Source organism: Heloderma suspectum, chromosome 1, assembly GCF_057233095.1.
Source record: "Heloderma suspectum isolate Gila_16-S chromosome 1, 16-S_ref, whole genome shotgun sequence".
Taxonomy (NCBI): Eukaryota; Metazoa; Chordata; class Lepidosauria; order Squamata; family Helodermatidae; genus Heloderma; species Heloderma suspectum.
In genome coordinates, this window is record NC_139458.1 from 6,267,924 (window position 1) to 6,289,542 (window position 21,619).

The 21,619-nt window shown below is 42.9% G+C and overlaps 1 protein-coding gene across 2 annotated transcripts in view; it reads right to left on the reverse strand.

The window, feature by feature from the left end:
* The window catches only part of SOS2 (SOS Ras/Rho guanine nucleotide exchange factor 2), a 70,000-nt gene that overhangs the window by 9,888 nt on the left and 38,493 nt on the right, over positions 1 to 21,619 (reverse strand). For both annotated transcript variants that reach the window (XM_084834123.1, XM_084834112.1), the window contains 9 exons: positions 19,864 to 19,991; positions 12,865 to 13,520; positions 12,509 to 12,590; positions 10,428 to 10,550; positions 6,460 to 6,563; positions 4,740 to 4,956; positions 3,317 to 3,436; positions 1,444 to 1,606; positions 684 to 801 (listed from right to left, as the gene is read on the reverse strand). In XM_084834123.1, coding sequence (XP_084690249.1) covers positions 684 to 801; positions 1,444 to 1,606; positions 3,317 to 3,436; positions 4,740 to 4,956; positions 6,460 to 6,563; positions 10,428 to 10,550; positions 12,509 to 12,590; positions 12,865 to 13,520; positions 19,864 to 19,991 — 1,711 coding nt within the window. The remainder of the gene's footprint in view (positions 1 to 683; positions 802 to 1,443; positions 1,607 to 3,316; positions 3,437 to 4,739; positions 4,957 to 6,459; positions 6,564 to 10,427; positions 10,551 to 12,508; positions 12,591 to 12,864; positions 13,521 to 19,863; positions 19,992 to 21,619) is intronic.

The window sequence follows — 21,619 nt, forward strand, 5'->3', positions numbered from 1 at the left end:
TGCCTCCTCCAAGGGAGGTTCAGAGGATGGCAACAAGGGAGAAGGCCTACTTAGTGGTGGCCCCCAATTACAGAACACTCTCCCCAGTGAGATCTACCTGGCACCAACATTGTCATGCTTTTGGTGCCAGGTAAAGACTTTCCTCTCTCCCAGGCATTTGACAGCGTAGGGAAAGAGGGGTTGGGCTGGAACATAAAGTTGGTCACCACCCAGCCCGCTTTGCCTTTGGCTGGGTGCAACTTCCATTTTAATCTGTTTTAAAGTTATGGTTTAAGCTGGCATAGCTTGTTATGTCATGTGAACCTGGCAAGAGTGGCATGTTGCCTTGGTTAACAAGCTACCCCACAATCCTAAAACAGCCCATGGGTTCTGGATGGCTTGTTAACCACAGCAAGAAGCCACCATCACCAGGCGTGCATGATATGGCAAGCTACACAGGTGAGGGTAATTATGCAAATTCCCCGGCATGTGTGGCAGAGCTAACAGGCCACCGTGGCTTATTTCCCCTGCCACGATTGTGTGAACGGGGTCAGTGAGTTGCATCCAAGTGCGTCCATCCACTACAAAGTGAAAAAAAAATTGTAAATGTAATATGGTGCCCTTTATTTAAAAAAATATTATTTACATATGAAATCCTGATGGAGCAAACAGCCCCTTAACTCTGCTTCTGCAGTGTAACTTACCAAAAAAAGGCACACAGGGTGGATTGATTGACTTAAGCTTAGCAAGGTATTTTTTAAAGTGATCTTGACTTAATTCTACTGCTTCATCCAAAATTCTCTTTTTTCTCTCCTGCAGTGCCTAATTTAACAGAGAAAAACAAAGCCAAACATTTCTGTATTTCCATAGGATCATATAAGCTGCTATAAATCATTTCCCTTCATCTCTTCCGTTTTTTATTATTAGGCAAACCTGGCTCCATGATCAGCTCTACAGTCTACCAAATCTATTTCCCCAGATATAGGATGTAAGACAATAGGGCAACTGGCAATAGAGAAACATATAAAACCGGCAATAGTAGACATATCATATATAAAGCACAATAAAGAAGTTCATAATACAGAAACTGCCAAAATAATTATTATCCACCAGGGTTCTATTTGGCAGAACACGAACAAAAATGGAACTATGGAAGGATCTCTCTGAATTTTGTAACGCAAGGGTGCACCTCATTCTAATGATCTACTACACTTAACAAATATAAATAAATCTGGTGACAAATATAGTATAGTTACCCAGTGTATCACTTTCTTTACCTGGTTCTTGAGGGATAACCTCTTTATTTTTTATCAAAGCAATTCTACCCTTAACTCTCCACATGTACTTTCCCAGAATAAAAATATGCACAGTTGTACTGCGCTTCAGCCGAGCTCAAACGTGGACAATTGTAGTTTTAAAATAACTGGTTACACTTCCAACACTGGCACAGCCACTAAGACTTACCTCAAACGTGTGATCTAATCTGTACACGGAGACAGAATTCATTGCGCTGACTATCTCTAGCACACCATTAAAATTATTCAAGTCTTGGAAAACCTGCAGGATTTCTATAATCCTGCTTAACACAGCCACTCGCTCTTCGAAGTTCTCTGTTTCCACTATACACCTAATTTACAAAAGGGATCGGGGGAGAGAGAAGCAGCACATTTTTGCATGGTGGTAATTTTTTAAAGTTTGCCACATTTATATCTTGCACTTCCTCCAATGAACTTAGGGTGGTATATAGAAGGATTATACCCCTTTTATTCTCATGATGAATGGCTAGGCCAAGGCTGAGTGACTTGCCCAAGGCCACCCAATGACTTTCACAGCCAAGCACTGTCTTGCACTCGGATCACTCTGGTCCTCCTCCTATTACTATTATTTTTATTATTATTTTTATTATTATTATTATTATTATTATTATTTACATTTCTATACCACCCCATAGCCGAAGCCCTCTGGGCAGTTTACAAAAGTTAAAACAATAAAATACAATATACAAAGTTTAAAAACCATTTACGTAAAAGCATACAGGCAGTACATACAAACAACATATAACTAAAAACAACTTTGATCTAAAAACTATTTAAAAAATCAACAATAAAACAACACAGCTTAAAAACAGTATACAAAAGTCAGCAAAAGGAACAAGAGTTCTCAAAAGGGAAGGCCTGCTGGAATAAGGCATCTTCAATGCCTGCTTAAAAACCTTCAATGAGGTCAGCAGATGCATTTCAACTGGCAAGTCATTCCACAACTGAGGGGTGGCAAAGGAAAAGGTCCTCTTGTGTGTTCTATCTATTATGCCATACTGATACAGTGTGGTGTACTGGGTTTAGAATTGTGCAAAAAAAAATATCCCAGAACATAATGAAAATGAAATCTGATGTCCAAAAGGACGTACCTGCCAGTTTCATATGCATACTTTAAAAATGCTTTCCCCCCTCTTTATCTTTAGTTGCTCCCACAAAACTCTTTTCAATTCCTCCAAGTTCAAAACGTAATTTGAGAACATGATAAGAAAGCTGTTTAGATGGAAATGGGGAAAAGGTGTCCATAAAAGCCCACCTGCAACTTCTTTTAATAGAAGATATCTCAAAGGGACCTTCTAATTGGAAGGTACCTTGTTAATGGAAGGTACCTCAAAGGCCATCAATCCCCTGCAGGTATAAGAAATCCACTACTACAACATCCCTGATTGGTGACTATCCAGCCTCTGCTTAAAAGCCTCTAACAAAGTGGGGAAATAATTAACAAACAGTTTTCATGAAGACACCTGATGGGAAGGCAATTGTAAAAAAAAATAATCAGGCACAAACATGGATTGGTTGCCCTGTTGATCATGTCTTATTATTCTATATTATTTCATAACCCTTCTACTTTTGCCTATTTTTTTTTAAATCCAGTGATGGATATAAGAACCATACAAATGCCTCGAAAGACTATCATCAGGTTAATCTGGAAAAAGCAAGGAATACTGGTGACAGTTTCACCTGGGCACCAGTTTTGTAGTGGCGCCCCTTATACCCTGTTGTGAAGGGTTTGGGCTTCACAACTAGTGAGAATGTTAAAAATCCATTTTATAAATTCAAAGGTCAGGAGCTGTACCGATGGTGTCATTAAATATTTCAGTCACTAGGTGGCACCGGACTTGTTTATCTGGATGGAATCAAGACCATGTTGTTCTTCGCTTGTGAGAGACAATAAAGTTTGTGACTAGCGTCCTTACTGGTGTGTCCTCCAAGGCTTTCTTGACTACAGCCCCCTAAGGGATGCCTCTAGCCCTGTTTGATATGGATCTTCTAATCCTACTTGGTTTAAATCCACCACTTACTTTTCAAACCAAAGCGTAAGATTTGTTGTATGCCGAATCATTTTTAGCAGATTTGGAGAGTTAATTTCTTTATCTTCTTTTGTCCACACACTTCCAACAAGTTCAGATGGTTGGACAGCCCTGAAACAGCATGGTGGGGGTGGGGGAATGGACAGAGGAAGAGTCCAGGCATTAATGCCATACAGGTGATACCTGACAATCTAGAGATGTGATACTGTGATCTCATGGTGAGTTACTGTGGGCTGTTGCTTTTTATCGTCTTAGCAATTCTCCAAAGAAAAGGAAGCCCAAGTGGGAGAGCAAGCCCATATGGTGCCATTCACTTAGGTCAAATGAGTGACCTCTCCTGCCCACCCCACGCCCCCATCCCAATTCTTCTAAGTTCGAGTGTTAATTCCATCATTCCAGGTCTTTTTTAAAAAAAAATGGCAACAAAAACAATCACCCCCTTTTGTATAATATCATTTATACAAGAAAAATAATATACATGGAATGGGTCAAGCAGAGTATTATATCTTTTTTTGACATTTCTACTAATCCTTTCAGAAATGGCCAACTGTCTTGAGTGCTTAATTATAAACTGATATGTAGGCGATGCAATACACATGACACAGCACTCCAAAACAAAATAACCAACGATAATTTTTAAAAATCTATAAATCCATCAACCGGATACACTATCATCGGAGTGCTTAATTATAATATTTAGCATTTAGAATGATGGAAGTACTTTGCATATATCTTCTCAGCACTCTTGAATGTAGGTCAGTACTCATCCCACATTTTGGCAGTGGCACAGAGATGTCAACCAGAGACTTCCTGGATCGTATGGACATATGAATTAGACCACTGATCCACTTAGTCCAGGTGTAGGCAATTGCAGGAGGTCTGGGGGTAATTTTCGCCTCCCACACCTTCCTGTGGGCTGCACTTCGGGAAAAAATGGCCTGCAAGCTGAATTTGATCCTTTTAGTACCTGGTAGCATTAAACTGGTGGGGGGGGGGAGTTCCCCCCTCCCCACCAAATTTGACACCACGTCAAGGGGGTCTGTACCAAGGCTGTCTACTCTGACTACTCTAAATTCCACCTGGAATAATCAAAGATTGAACCCTGGGACCTTATACACACTTTATACACACAAAGTTTGTGATCTACCAACAAGGCCCTCCCCTCCCCAACTCAGCTCAGGGTTGACTGCTCAGTCTCTCAGCCACTATGCAACAGTAGCACATTGCACCCACTGGTCCTTAACATAAATAACAGACAGATACTGGAATGTGCACACTCAGCATATATGCAGTCATCATACTGCTCTATACCACTCAAAATGAGTGCGCACCATGAATCTGCTAAGTGAGGAGCACGTCACAGTTCAAATTATGTGATGCAGGTAATTGGCAGCCCAACAAAACAGCAGTTTACCTGTAGAGATCAGATTCCAGGAGGGTCAGCTGCCGAGCAATCTCTATGGGATGCAGCGTCATGAGGTCGAACGTATCAAATTGGCGGCTAATATGCCACTCAATTGGAGGTGGAGGGCTCTCAAAAGTTATGTTGTGGCTAATGCCATTTGCATGAGCTTGCTTTTTCCTCCTGATAATCTTTGCAATGGATTCCACCCACTTCTTCATGGACTTGCCTGAAAGACATTTCAACCTTTTAGAATAGAGAAAAAACTGCACAAAAGCTGGGAAACTACCAAATGTTAGTGTGGCGCAGTCATCTGGGAGGGCCGGATTGGATTTGGCCCTCTGGACTTAAGGTTCCCCACCCCATTGTATACATCAAGCTATTAAGAAAATTGTGCTAATTTTATATAACCAATTCATAGAAACATCAAATCATAGAATTGTAGGGTTGGAAGGGGCCTACAAGGCTATCAAGTCCAACCCCTGCTCAATGCAGGAATCCAAATCAGAGCATCCCTGACAGATGGCTGTCCAGCCTTGTCTTGAATGCCTCCAGGGTAGGAGAGCCCACCACCTCCCTAGGGAAAGGGTTCCATTGTCATATTGCTCTAACAGTCAGGAAGTTTTTCCTGATGTTCAGCTGGAATCTGGCTTCCTGTCTCTTGAGCCCATGATTCCGTGTTCTGCATTCTGGGATGATCGAGAAGAGATCCTGGCCTTCCTCTCTGTGACAACCTTTCAAGGACTTGAAGAGCGCTATCATCTCTCCCCTCAGTCTTCTCTTCTCAAGGCTAAACATGCCCAGTTCTTTCACACTCTCTTCATAGGGCTTTGTTTCCAGTCCCCTGATCATCTTGGTTGCCCTCCTCTGAACCCTCTCCAGTTTGTCTGCATCCTTCTTAAAGTGTGTTGCCCAGAACTGGACACAGTACTCCAGATGAGGCTTAACCAGTGCCAAGTCGAGCAGAACTAGTATTTCCTGGGATTTGGAAGCTATACTTCTATTAATGCAGCCCAAAATAGCATTTGCCATTTTTGCAGCCACATCACACTGCTGGCTCATATTCAGCTTGTGATCTCCAACAATTCCAAGATCCTTCTCGCTTGTAGTGTTGATTTGAATTCTGCAGAGTAAGCTGGAGGGAACCCCTTTAAATATATGAATGCAAGCTAAGGTCTTTCAAAGAGCTACATCTTTAGGCATGCAACCAGCTTTCAGAAATTATTTCCTACCCAGCTATACCCTCCATGTAGGAAAACTGCATGCATGTCTTCACATCTGGCAAGCACATGCACATTTAGCTAGCTGAATGAAAACAGGTCAGACATATATATATATTCATCATACATGACGTACACAGTTTTCCTACAACCACATGGCACATGGGTAGGAAAAAAGTTGTGTATGAAAGTTTAGTGCTGTAAATAGTTTAAATATGAACTTTTCTTGGAAGAAGCAAGACTCCAAAGAGATTCAGACCATGGCTGCAAAGCTCAATGCTTTTCCGTTTGTAAAGCAGAAAGTGAATTAGAAAGAAAACTGGTATTGCAACTGGCTTCATAACACTTGCAAATACCATTTTATTCTGACACCTGAGTAAGCAAAGCCCAAGAGGAACTCTCAGGATTTCATAGAAAGCAAAATGTGAGAAATCAGGCAATAATCTACAAGATAACTGAGGTGGAGTATTCGGGCTTAAACAAAATTAGTCTGACTAACTCAAGCCACATACCTCTTACAGTGGAAATAAAGGTTTCCAGTCTATCAAGTAGCTCCTGATCTCTCTCAAAGTCATAAAAATGGTGTTCCACCCAGTGCCGAAACACATTTAATACCCTAGGAGTAGAAAGAAAAGAGAGAGAGGTGAAGGGAGAAATTCCACCATTCTAGTTTGCACAACCAATGCTAAAGCAAGAGAGGTGGAGGATGGCATTTTCTGAACTTTGAAACATGAATAATCTTGCAAGCCACAAGATTATTTCCTCAATTTCAAAAGTCTTTACTATGTCTGACTCCCAAGGCTACATCCTTGTCTTTCACAGGGGAAATGAGACCAACATTTTTACACCAGTTTTGGTGAAGGTTTCTCTCTCCCCTACAACGCCACAATAAAACCTCCAGTATCTAGATCCATTTCAATTGGGCTTCAGGCCTAGTTTTGGAATGGAAACTGCCTTGGTCACCCTGTGGGATGACCTTTGCTGGGAGAGGGACAGGGGGAGTGCGACCCTCTTGTTTCTCCTGGACCTCTCAGCAGCTTTCGATACCATCAACCACTGTAACCTTCTGGTTGTCTGGGTTGGGAGTTGGAGGCACTGCACTGCAGTGGTTCTGCTCCTGCTTGGATGGCCGATTCCAGAAGGTGGTGCTGAGGGATTATTGCTCTGTGCCATGGCAACTATGCCATGGGGTTCCACGGGGCTCTATTTTATCCCCCATGCTGTTCAACATCTGCATGAAACCTCTGGGGGAGGTTATCTGGAGGTGCCATCAATATGCGGACGACACCCAGCTCTACCTCTCTTTCTCATCTAACCCAGGTGAGGCAGTGGCTGTTCTGAATCAGGGCCTGGGCATGGTAATGGACTGGATGAGGGCCAATAAACTGCAACCCAATCCAGATAAGATGGTGATGTTCAACCTGTTCTGGAGGGGGTTGCACTCCCCCTAAAGGATCACGTTCATAGTTTTAGGGTGCTCTTGGACCCAGAACCGTAATTTGAGGCACAGGTGAACTCAGTGGCACGGAGCACTTTTTATCAGCTTAGGCTGGTATACCAACTACGCCCTTATCTGGACAGAGAGAGCCTAGCTACAGTTATCCATGCTCTGATAACCTATCCTCTGGATTACTGCAATGCGTTATACGTGGGGCTGCCTTTGAAAACGGTCTGGAAACTTCAATTAGTCCAAAATAGGATAGCAAACTTGTTAACAGGGACCGGCCAACGAGATCCCATTACGCCAGTATTTTTCCAGCTGCACTAGCTGCCAGTCCATGTCCAGGCCCAATTCAAAGTGCTGGTATTAATATTTCATCAATGCTGCCTCCGAAAAATTTTGCAAATTACTTGGGAAGACAGATGGACTAATGTCAGCATATTGGAAGAAGCAAAGACCACCAGCGTTGAAACAATGATTCTCCAACATCAACTTCGCCATGTTGTTCGAATGCCTGATCATCGTCTTCCCAAGCAGCTACTTTATTCCCAACTTATGAATGGAAAACGGAATATTGGTGGACAGCAAAAGAGATTTAAAGATGTTCTCAAAGCTAATCTAAAAAAAATGTAACATAAGCATTGAGAACTGGGAAGCTCTAACCCATGAACATTCCAACTGGAGATGAGTCTATATTAAAGGCGCTGTGGACTGGCACATCAAGCAAATCCTCATCGTGGTCGCCTTCCACCTGGAAACCTATGTCCTCACTGTGGGAGGCTGTGTGGATCCAGAACTGACCTTCACAGCCACCTGCAGACCCACTGCTAAGACTCTACCCCTGGAAGACAATCTTACTCGGTTACGAGTGATCGCCAAGGAAAGGAAAGGATTAACATTCGAAGCCCTAAATGCCTTGGGGCCACGTTATCTGAAGGATCGTGTCCTCCCATATGTGCCTGCCCGGACCCTAAGATCATCCTCAGGGGTCCTTCTCTGGGAGCCCCTGCCAAAGGAAGTGAGGCAGGTGGCTACAGGAAGAGGGCCTTTTCTGTTGTGGCACCCCAGCTGTGGAATGAGCTCCCTAGAGAGGTTCACTTGGTGCCTACATTGTACTCCTTCCAGCACCAGGTGAAGACCTTTTTATTCTCCCAGTATTTTAGCATTTTAGCTTCGTAATCTTTTGGCTCTGGTGTTTTAAATCTGTATTTTAAACCTCTGCATTGCTGCTAGGTTTTATTCTAATTGTACTGTTATTTTGTGGTTTTAAGCTTTCATGTTTATATTGTTTAATGCTGTGCTTTTTGGTTTTAGTTTCTGTGAACTGCCCAGAGAACTTTGGCTACTGGGCGGTATAGAAAATAAATAAATAAATCTTAGGGGCTCTTCTCTAGATCCCCAGACAGTTTTCAGAGACTTTCAAGGTAATCAATTTATAGAGATTTTCAATCTTCCTTCAAAGGTATAATTCTAGTGTGGAAATATCCCACTTCCCCAGCTCTGGATTACTTACATATTGTTTTTGGGAAATGCAACATTTCTCCAAGACCATCCCCTATTGTGACTGCTACCTGAAACATCCTGGATGGCCTACTGAATATTGGGTAATATGTATTTCCCTTTCTTTTAAATGGCTAATAGTATGGCATGGCATTCCCCCAACCCACCCAGTTGCAAATCATCCGTTACCCTATTATCTTTGGAGTTTTACTAGTACTTAGTGTAACCCCACCTTCCCTACCAGCTACCCTGTGGGGTGGTGGAAACCATGAACTGGGTTCATACAGTAATGGTGAGGGAGGAAAATGCTGACTGCAAACTACCGCGTGGTACCTCCAGCCCACCAGGACCCCTATTCTCTGAAAAAGGGGGTGGGAGGAGAAAAAGCAGCAACTTATAAAACAAGAACTAGGATTATTTAACAAGGAAGGTGAAAAGGTGAAGGGGGTAAGGAAGCAAAACAAACATTCAAATGAATGAATGATATAAATAAGTATTTAAACAATAAAATGGAGAGAAGGGAGTCCAGTAGTTCTATGGTTCACAAAATCTGTCTCCAGCTGTGCAGTCCAGGACTCAGAACTGTAGGCCTCAGTTACTGAAAGTTGGTTATCAAGTATCTACTGACTGGTAACTGGGGGAAGGTCTGAATCTGGTGCTTTTCTCTGTCCTGGTCTTTCTTCAGCCTCCTCAGCACCAGTTTCCTCAGACCCTTTCTTGACAATCTGTCTCCTTTTCTTTCCTCATTTTCTCCTCAGAACACTTCTTCACAATCTCTCGCTTCTTTCCAGTCCCCTCCAAACCTCTCTCAGAACCAACCTTTCTACTGTAGCTCCTATGGGTCAAAAAGGGTTGAACTCTAGGCATTTCACTAGAGAGCTGCACTAAACAGGATTACATCAGCATTTATACAGAACTTTATACAGAACGTGAGACTGTTCTAATTGCTTTATATTACCTTTCTCTAACCTGGTGCCTCTAGATGTGATAGACAACAACTCCCAGCATCCCCAGTCAACTAGCAATGTTGGCTGGAGATGGTAGGAGTTATAGGCCAACATCCCAGGCTGGAGGAGGCTGCTTTAAATATATTCCCACATTAACCAAACTACAATTCTGGTAAGGTAAACTATTTTGCTTTGAAACCCCTCCCTGTAACGATACCTAGAATTTATATATTGCTTTAGACGGTTCAAAGCGCTTTACATACATTATCTCAGTAACCTTTAAAATAGCCTATAAGGTAATATTATTATCCCTGTCAGCCTGAGAGGTTTGCCTAATCACCTAGTGAGTTCATGACTGAGATAACAGATCTAAACTTCCCAACACACACTTAGCTAATGTGCTGTGCCAGCTCTTGGTGCAAATAGCCACTGATCTTCTGGATAAAATTTTGGTGTCTTACACTCCCACAAAAACCAGGAGTCTCTTCCTAATCAAAATGAGCTTTTTGTTCTCTTGCATGCAGTTCTCCCATCCTGTGTTCTCCCACTTGATGCTACAGCTGGAGCCTGAAAAAGAAAAGCAAACGCAAACCTGAGTTGCACTGGCTGGACATATTCCTTGCGAAATCTTTTAAGGTCTGCACTAATTGGCTGTTCTCCTTTCTCTACTGCCAGCCTATCCGCTTCCGTTGGCTCAGGATCTGGGATTTCAAATCTAGTAATAAAAAGAAGTTGAAACATGAATTACAGTAGATCCCGTATACAATGAAAGGAGGACTACTTTAAAGAACATTTTAGGCCATAATTGGGGGGTGGGGGGAGTTGATGTACCGGTGTTGTGGAGCAGCTGAAGACAGATTTACAGTATTGGTTTTAGGGTACTAAATTATCTAAACTGCAAAAAGCCTGATATTTATTAAAGGTAAAAGGTGTCCCCAACCAGTCATGTCTGACTCTAGGGTGTGGTGCTCATCTCCATTTCTAAGCCGAAGAGCCAGCGCTGTCCGAAGACGCTTCCGTGGTCATGTGGCCGGCATGACTGTACACCGAGGTGCACGGAACGCTGTTACCTTTCCCCCTGAAGCGGTACCTATTTATCTACTTGCAATGTCTTGCTTTCCAACTGCTAGGTTGGCAGGAGGTGGGACTGAAGACGGGAGCTCACTCCGTCACGCAGCACTCGGGTCTCGAACTGCTGTCCTGCCGACCTTCCGGTCTGCAGTTCAGCGTCTTAAACACTAAGCCACTGTGGCCCTTGATATTTATTAATTCAGTCCTAATGCTAATATTCCGGTTTCTGCATTGAGCAAAGACTTTTTCAGTAAGGTTTTTCTATCCCTTTCCACACAGCTGTGAAAGAGATTCCACTTCCTCAAGATTAACAGTTACTTTGTCTTGTTGGCTCCTGCTTTATACATCAGTAGCAGGACAATTATTCAGCTCTGAGAGTCATACTGAAGGGTGCCATCTTTAGCTTGTAAGACCGCAACTGATCTGCATGTCTTAATGCACACAAAATCAGCAGGTTTTATGTGTTGTACAAATGGACTGCAGCTTCCGATGTTATAGAAACGCTATAGAACAGAACGTTTTGGGCATCATTACCCAAAAAATTTGTTATGAGTAAACAGTGTTATATTTTGAGGGATCATTTAGTTGTTAGCTAAAAATGATTAAACACTACGGGCAGTATCCAAAGCTAGCAGTCTGCCAGTGCTCATTAGGCTGTGCTAGAGGGAACAATCACAAGCACAACAGGAAGCTAGTGCTTCCTAGAGCAACCACCAAAGCTAGGGCTTCAGGAACAGGACAGATCAGCAGAGCTCTGTTCTGCAAGATCTGCTGACTTGTTCTGTTTTGGAAATGCTAGTTCGGCTGCTAGTGGTCATTCCCCCAGCTCAAGGGAAGCTTTGGATATTGCTCTAGAACTGCTGTGCAATTTTGGAATGGGAGATTCTCTCTTCAAATGCCACTGCATTCCCTCCTTAGAACCTGCTATCATCTATTGTTGTACACTGCCTTGATGGTTTTTTTAAGCAGATAAGGCAGTATATAAATGTTAATAACAACAATAACAACAGTATCTTTATTCCTGTCTCATGTGCCATTTTGCTGCTGGGATGAGCTTTACCATTGCTAATACCATTGCTTCTTAACAGCCTCTCTTACAAAATCATGTGATTATAATACATTAAAAAACTTGTTCAGATTTCTGCAACTCCCTCCCTCCCATTTTCAAGTCTTTCTTCATAGTCATGAAGTTTACAAACCTAACCGAAAACCTAACTGAAAACTAAGATCCAAAGGATTCCAACAAAACCGAGCTGATCACAGGCCAAACTTTGCCCCTCCCTTCTTTCCACTATTTTTTTGCAAGAGAAAATCAACCTTCACTAGCCTCATTTCTTCAATACATATTCTATTTTCCATATGTCCAAACTGTTCGAGCATCATACTGCTAGACCACACAAGACTTCTAAAAAGCATTATTTAATTAAGCACTTAAGGGACTCTAGAGAACAGAAGAGAATTTGGAAAAGCCCTTAGAACAGACTGCTCCAAAATGAATCTGCCAATATTTAAACTTATTGCATGCACGTTCAAAATGGTCATTTCATACTGCAAATAACAGCAAAATTAAATCATAAAATGATTGGGCAGGTTTCTACTTACCGTTCTATCAACAAACCTAAGAGTTCTTGTGGCTTACAAAAGGAGCGGTACGTGGTAAGAAATGTACGTACAAAATTAGGATCTAGAAAGGCAAACAGGAATAAGATTAACACAGTCCCAAATTAAACACCTCTAACTAGGTTTCCCTTAACAGTTGTTCCTTTCCCATACGCCAACAATTTATTTATTTATTTATTTATTTACAGTATTTGTATACCACTCCACATCCAAAGACCTTGGAGCAGTGAACAACAGACAGAATAAAGAATAAAAGCACCATGTTAAAATAATGTCCTTTTTTTTCATTCAGTGCAATGAAAGTTGCTATATGTCCAACAAGTAGGAAAGTCAGATACCTGCATACATGTGGTAAGTTAGTCTTTCAATGAGCTTCACTACAGTTCCACCTTTGATAATGGGAATTCCATTCCTGCTCTGAAGGTTGTCCTCAAAAACTATGTTCTCCTCAGAGTCTTCCACAGCAAAGTGATAGACACTTGGACTTGGGAGTCGCAGTGGTTGCTCATTCTCTTCCTGCAACAGCACTGCATCCAACATTCGGTCTAGGGTGCTGCGATATTGGAGGGAAATCAGCGCGGCCATCCAGTTGTTCTTTTCTTCGGCAGACTTGGCTGCAAAGATGAAGCTGTTCTCATCTTTAGGGACCAATTCAAAAGCATTCTTGTATTCACATGTATCATCTTTATCAATTATATGGACTTTCCTCATTATGATTCTTTCCTTGAGTCGGTACTCTGCATTGCTATAGCCTGGGAGCCGGGACTGTCCATGGTTGGCTTTGCAGCTGATCATTAAGCCATCAAAGAGAAATACGTGCCGTTCATGTTTGGCTCCTACTCTTGCCAAAGTCCCTTCCATTATGAATTCATTACAGCACTGACCAATATCTTTGCCTTCCCAGCCATCTATGTTTTTCTGGATCTCATTCATTTTTTTAATGGCCAGGTGCTTGCTTCTTACTTGGCGGTTGTAGAACCAAAACACCGGTTCCCTAAAATACATACTTTTATTAGTTTACAGTATTTCCAATATTGGTAGTTATGAACTGGAAAAATTATCAAGGTTTAAATTAGGTTATGTGCTTTGATTTAAATATACCTCTTGCCAAGCTAACCACCAAAGACTATTTTAAAAAACACATCAAACTAAAACCAAAGAACCACATCCAACCCAGACTAATGGAGGCATCACTCGATTACTTGAAGCCAACATGGATTTCTCAAGAACAAATCCCACCAGATGAATCTGATCTCATTTTTTGACCAGGTAACCTCCTTGTGGACTGTGGGAATGCTGCAGACATAATATACCTCGACTTCAGCAAAGCTTTCGACAAAGTGCCCCATGATATCCTGATGAGCAAACTAGCTCAAAGTGGGCTAGATGAAACAACGATCCGGTGGATCCACAGTTGGCTGCAGGATCAGACTCAAAGAGTGATTATCAATGGGATCTTCTCAAACTGGGGAGAGGTAATGAGCAGGGTACCACAGGGCTCAATCCTGGGCCCAGTGCTCTTCAACATTTTTATTAATGACTTGGAGGAGAAGGTGCAGGGAATGCTGCAAATTTGCAGATGACACAAAATTGGGCAGGATAGCTAATACCCTGGAAGACAGAAACTGAATTCAAGGTGATCTTGAAAGGCTGGAGCACTGGGCAGAAAAAAACAGAACAACATTTAATAGGAATAAATGCCAAGTTCTGCACCTCGGAAAAAGAAACCAAATGCACAGTTACAAGACAGGCGATACGTGGCTCAACAATGCTTCAAGCGAGAAGGATCTTGGAATAATTGTAGATCACAAGCTGAATAAGAGCCAACAATGTGATAAGGCTGCAAAAATGGCAAATGCTATTTTGGGCTGCATTAAGAGAAGCATAGCTTCCAAATCCCAGGAAGTAGTAATTCCCCTCTATTCAGCACTGGTTAGGCCTCATCTGGAGTACTGTGTCCAGTTCTGGGCACCACACTTTAAGAAGTATGCAGACAAGCTGGGGAGGGTTCAGAAAGGGGAACAAAGTTGAACAGGAGTCTGGAAACAAAGCCCTATGAGGAGAGACTGAAAGAACTGGGCATGTTTAGCCTTGAGAAGAGAAGACTGAGGAGAGATGATAGTGCTCTTCAAGTTCTTGAAAGGTTGTCACAGAGAGGAAGGCCAGGATCTCTTCTTGATCATCCCAGAGTGCAGGACACGGAATAATGGGCTCAAGTGACAGGAAGCTGGATTCCGGCTGAACATCAGGAAAAACTTCCTGTTACAGCAATACAACAGTGGAACCAATGACCTAGGGAGGTGGTGGGCTCTCCCACACTGGAGGCCTTCAAGATGAGGCTGGACAGCCATCTGTCAGGGATGCTCTGACTTGGATTCCTGCACTGAGCAGGGGGTTGGACTCAATGGCCTTGTAGGCCCCTTCCAACCCTTCTATTCTACAATCCTATGATTCTATCACAAAAGTCACACATCAGCTATATGCCCTGGTTTGCCACTGAATGTATGCTTGATAAGGAGCTACACAGTTCGCCTTCCCACTTGTGTACATACCCTAGATGTCTACATTTACAAAACATTTTTGTTTTTTAAACAGATTAGGTGAGTTCACAGGTCCCGCTATGCCACCCTGAGAATAAGCAACGGTGGGTTTGTTGCTCGCTGAACAACCCATGTTACCCCCGTCAGATGATCGGCCTTGTGGCAGCTTGGCTTCTTTCCCCCTCAGTCCTCCAGTCCACTCCCTGCACGTATCGCAGTATCCTTTGCGTGACAACACCTCTTGTATCCTCATCCCTACAGCGGGAAGCTTTCCCCACCCCCTCCAATTGCTGCCCGTTTTCAGAGCTCTTACTGGGGGAAAAAAGGTTGCAAACAAAGTGATTCAGAAGTATGCAAATGGTTTTGTAATTTTATTTTTATTGTTCTGTTGTTCACAAGTACACAGATTCGCCTCTCTGCTATGTGTAGTCTGCAGTAATACAGTAGTTTTGTCCATTTCCTCCTATATTACCTACTCTACTTCCATGCTTCCCTTGACAGTGAAGTAGGTAATGAACAACAAAACTGACAGAGCAACTGTACTACTGCAAAGTATACACAGCGGATAGGCAAATCTGTACACACTTGCAAAGGACTGGGAGAAGTACTTCAAAAGAAAAAAAGTTGCAAGTAAAGTATTTGGTCTGAAAAGGAGCCATGGGGGAGGGGGGCGGGATGGTCCTTCCAAAGTGCCATTTCAGCATCAGTGGAGAGACAGACATCACTGGCAAGAGAGGAGGAGGCTGGAGGCAGCACTAGCAAGATCGCGAGGAATGGCACAGGCCTTTTTGCCACTCATGCCAGGCAGCGCTGTAGCCGCACACTGCCAGGTTCGGACATCATGACAAGCCACCCTGAGAACGAGCCATGCTCAACAACCCTACTACAAGCCATGGGTTCTCAGCGTTGCTTGTGCGTGGTTAACAAATCATGCTGAATCGACTGTGAAGGGTTTGCACATCATGGTAAGCCACGCTGACACTAACAAGGCTCACAACCCACCGTGGCTTATCATGTTGTGCAAACCCAGTCAATAGGCGGATAGGCACAATCACAGAGGGAAAATAAACCACGGTGGCTTATTTTCCCTGCCTGCATATGCTGGTCGCAAGCCGCCTAATCAGCATAATTACCCTCACCAGGCGCAGGTTGTCATGATATCCGAACCCAGAATGGGTGGGTTGCTGGGATGGTTTACAAACCACCCTGAAATATATGGATTGTTCTAGGGATTCAGGGTAGTTTGTAACCCATCCCAGCTACCCACTCTCGCCGGATTCAGACATTATGACAACACGCGACCAGCAAAGGTAATTATGCTAATTAAGTGGCTTGCAACAGTTATGCAGGGGGAGGAAAAATAAGCCACAGTGGCTTATTTGCTCTCCTTGCTTGTGTGAACCTGGTCAGTGTGTCAAGAAGGAAGAGAAATTCTGTTAGGATGCCTCACTCACAGCCAAGACTCCCTCAATGCTATCCGCCTTCCTGTCCAAACTTTATCCTACTTGCTACTGTTCCCCTCCCCTTCATGGATCACTGCCTTGTTGTGGCGAAGGGGCTTGCGTAACTCAGTAAAGCCATAAGCTATGCCGTGCAGGGCCACCCAAGACGGACAGGTCATGGCAGAGAGTTCTGACAAAATGTGGTCCACTGGAAATGAGAAGGAAATGGCAACCCACTCCAGGATTCTTGCCAAGAAAACCCCATGGAACGTATCACAAGGCTAAAAGATATGACACCGGAAGATGAGCCCCTCAGGTCAGAAGGTGTCCAATATACTACTGGGGAAGAGGAGAGGGAATTTCCAAGTAGCGCCAGAAAGAGTGAAGCGGCTGGGCCAAAGCCAAAAGGACACTCAGCTGTGGATGTGTCTGGTGGTGAAAAGAAAATCCGGTGCTGTAAAGAACAATATTGTTTAGGAGCCTGGAATGTCAGATCAATGAATCAAGGTAAACTGGAGGTGGTCAAACATGAGATGGCAAGATTGAACATCGACATCTTGGGAATCAGCGAACTAAAATGGACAAGCGTCGGCGAATTTAATTCAGGTGACCATCATATCTACTATTGTGGGCAAGAATCCCTTAGAAGAAATGGAGTAGCACTCATAGTCAACAAAAGGGTGGGAAAAGCAGTACTGGGGTACAATCTTAAAAACGATAGAATGATCTCAGTACGAATCCAAGGCAAACCATTCAACATCACAGTCATTCAAGTCTATGCCCCAACCACTGATGCCGAAGAAGCTGAGGTTGATCGGTTCTATGAAGACCTACAACACCTTCTAGACCTAACATAAAAAAAGAGATCCTCTTCATCATAGGGGATTGGAATGCTAAAGTAGGAAGTCAAGAAATCACCGGGATAACAGGCAGGCATGGCCTTGGTGTACAAAATGAAGCAGGACAAAGGCTAATAGAGTTTTGCCAAGAGAACACGCTGATCATAGCAAACACTCTTTCCAACAGCACAAGAGGCGACTCTACACATGGACATCACCAGATGGTCAATATCGAAATCAGATTGATTATGTCCTTTGCAGCCAAAGATGGAGAAGCTCTATACAGTCAGTCAAAACAAGACCTGGAGCTGACTGTGGCTCAGATCATGAGCTGCTGCTTGCAAAATTTTGGCTTAAATTGAAGAACGTAGGGAAAACCACTAAGCCATTCAGGTATGACCTAAATCATATCCCTTATGAATATACAGTGGAGGTGACAAATAGATTTCAGGGATTAGACCTGATAGACAGAGTGCCTGAGGAACTATGGACGGAGGTCCGTAACATTGTTCAGAAGGCAGCAACTCAATCCATCCCCAAGAAAAAGAAATGCAAGAAAGCAAAGTGGTTGTCTGAGGAGGCTTTACAAGTAGCTGAAGAAAGAAAGGAAGTGAAAAGCAAGGGAGAAAGGGGAAGATATATCCAACTGAATGCAGAGTTCCAGAGAATAGCAAGGAGAGACAAGAAGGCCTTCTTAAATGAACAATGCAAAGAAATCGAGGAAAACAACAGAATGGGAAAGACTAGAGATCTCTTCAAGGAAATTGGAGATATTAAGAGAACGTTTTGTGCAAAGACGGGCATGATAAAGGATAAAGAAGGAAGGGACCTAACAGAAGCAGATGAGATTAAGAAGAGGTGGAAAGAGTACACAGAAGAACTATACAGGAAAGATCTGAATGTCCCTGATAGCCATGACAGTGCGCTCACTGAACTTGAGCCGGACATCCTACAGAGTGAAGTCAAGTGGGCCTTAGGAAGCATTAGTAACAACAAAGCTAGCGGAGATGACAGTATTCCAGCTGAGCTATTTAAAATCCTAAAAGATGATGCTGTTAAAGTGCTGCACTCAATATGCCAACAAATTTGGAACACTCAACAGTGGCCACAAAACTGGAAAAGGTCAGTCTACATTCCAATTCCAAAGAAGGGCAACGCCAAAGAGTGTTCAAACTACCGTACAATTGCGCTCATTTCACATGCCAGCAAGGTGATGCTCAAAATCCTACAAGCTAGGCTTCAGCAGTATGCGAACCGAGAACTACTGGAAGTACAAGCTCGGTTTCAAAGAGGCAGAGGAACTAGAGATCAAATCGCCAACATTCGCTGGATCATGGAGAAAGCAAAAGAATTCCAGAAAAACGTCTATTTCTGCTTCATTGATTATGCTAAAGCCTTTGATGGTGTGGATCACAACAAACTGTGGCAAATTCTCAAAGTGATGGGGGTACCAGACCACCTTACCTGTCTCCTGAGAAACCTGTATGAGGGTCAAGAAGCAACAGTAAGAACCAGACATGGAACAACCGATTGGTTCAAAATTGGGAAAGGAGTACGACAAGGCTGCATATTGTCGCCCTGCTTATTTAACTTATATGCAGAGTACATCATGAGAAACGCCAGGTTAGATTAATCACAATTCGGAATTAAGATTGCTGGGAGAATTATCAACAACCTCAGATACGCAGATGATACCACCCTAATGGCAGAAAGTGAAGACGATCTAAAGAGCCTCTTGCTGAGAGTGAAAGAGGAGAGTGCAAAAGCTGGTTTGAAACTCAACATTAAAAAAACTAAGATCATGGCATCTGGCCTCATCACGTCCTGGCATATAGAAGGGGAAGAAACGGAAGCAGTGACAGATTTTTATTTTCTTGGGCTCCAAGATCACCGCAGACGGTGACTGTAGCCATGAAATTAAAAGACGCTTGCTCCTGGGGAGGAAAGCTATGGCAAACCTAGACAGCATAGTCAGAAGCAGAGACATCACCTTGCCGACAAAGGTCCGTCTAATCAAAGCTATGGTTTTCCCAGTAGTAACATATGGCTGTGAGAGCTGGACTATAAGGAAGGCTGAGCGCCAAAGAATTGATGCTTTCAAACTGTGGTGCTGGAGAAGACTCTTACGAGTCCCCTGGACTGCAAGGAGGTCAAATCAGTCCATCCTAAAGGAAATCAACCCTGACTGCTCATTGGAAGGACAGATACTGAAGCTGAAGCTCCAATATTTTGGCCACCTAATGCGAAGAGAAAATTCTCTGGAAAAGACCCTGATGCTGGGAAAGACTGAAGGCAAAAGGAGAAGGGGACGGCAGAGGATGAGATGGCTAGATAGCATCACGGATGCAATGAATATGAACTTGAGCACGCTCCGGGAGAGAGCGCAGGACAGGAAGGCCTGGCGTGCTATGGTCCATGGGGTCACGAAGAGTCGGACACGACTGAACGACTGAACAACAACTGTTCCCCAAGGCCTCAAACCGCAGCCAAGTCCACCCTATGACTAATTTTCTTACCCAGGGCGGCGTCTAGGTGAGTGTTTGTTATATATACGCTCCATGCTACACTGGAGATTCAGGAGAGCTGTGATGGCTTGTTTCAAGCATTCGCAGTCTTCTTCGTCTTCACTACATTCTTGCAACTGCTGAAACGGCAAAGACATTTAGTTTCATCAGGCCTGGGCTATCACTGAGGGGACAAACATTTATATAAATATTTCAATAACAAATAATGAAAATCCAAACTGCAGAGAATTTTCCGAGATGACCATTCCAAGCCACTACCACAGAATAAAACAAGCACTTTTTAACAGCTTATCTATACACTTGGTCATCATCGCTCTAATGCATATATCAGAAATGGCAAGTGACGAAGCATAATTAGCATGATCACGAAAATCAAAGCTATGTGTATTTTCCAGGCAATGGCAAGAATGTACTGCAGTGTAGAATTTGTCCTCTTGTTATTCCTATCACCTCCTGCTCCCTCATTTGGCATCAGGTTCCCTTCTCTGCCTTCTATATCAATTGCACACTGCTCAGGCAGTCCTTTCCCTGCCTCCTATCTTCTCTATAGATTTAAAGAGATAATTGCCAGTACAGCTGAATGCTGTTCATGTCCTTACTCTATTTCTAAAAATAAAGTGCATATCTGAGTACCCTAAATTCTGGCTTGTTGTCTCTTTACTCTTTTTCCCACCTGAGTGCCTTAAACCCAGCTGTAGGGCATTGTGACTTTTGGTTAAAGATCTCAACACATGTATGCATATACGTCACTAATCATGTGTAGACAAGGACATGTGATAATACTTTGCATTCCCACCTACCCCAAATTACAACTCTAATCATGTAAACACACTACATTATATGAAACAAACATCTGCAGGTTTGTTTACTTTTGATTAACACATTCAGATCTCAGAGCTTCTTATCCTGCATTTTAAAATCTCAAGCATGAAGTTTTATAAAGGACAACTGAGTTTCAGTAGGAAGATGCATAAAAGCCCATGAAATTTTTCTCCATTTCAAGCTTCTAATATATTGTGTCTTGTTTTCTAAAACCCTATGAGACTATTTTGGGTAAATCAGTAAACAGTTAGAGGAATTCTAACATCTCCAATTCCTCCCTTTCACCCAGCACACCTGTGGCTAAATGTGTCTGCGTGGTGCCACGATTTCTGCAATCCTGCCTCCTTTTTTTGAGATGAAAGGATCAGTGGGATCAGCCATACTTGCATAGCCCCATGTCACTAGCGAGACCATCTCAGGAGCTGGGGGAGACACACGGGCCCATTGTCCTAGTGCATGTACAGTTTTTCCAGACAGTAAATGTGTGAACCAACTCCAAAAGGCAAATCATATGAAGAAAGATGGAAGGAATTCATCTGTGACTTGGAGAAAGGGAGGTTATATAAGACATTTTAGTCATTTGTAAGGATCTCAGAAAGGAAATTTCATGATATCCCTCCAAAAACTTAAGAAAGCGGGGTCAAGAAAAATGTAACTGAAAGAGCAGCTCAGCAACAGAAGAAGCATGGTAGGATACCCTGCAGGAGACTGGATAAAATCACACACAGGGTGTCTTCCCATTCTGTGACAAAATTTTAAGCAGTCATGATATGGAACATTCCTTGAAGTTAAGTCACTGAATGATGGGCATTCCAATGAATTATTCATTTCCTCCTGCACACATTACAAACCCATTTCCAATCACATTATCTGTTGAGAGGGAAACAAGCTTTTAAAAGCAATTGTAATGGTGAAAATGAAAGCT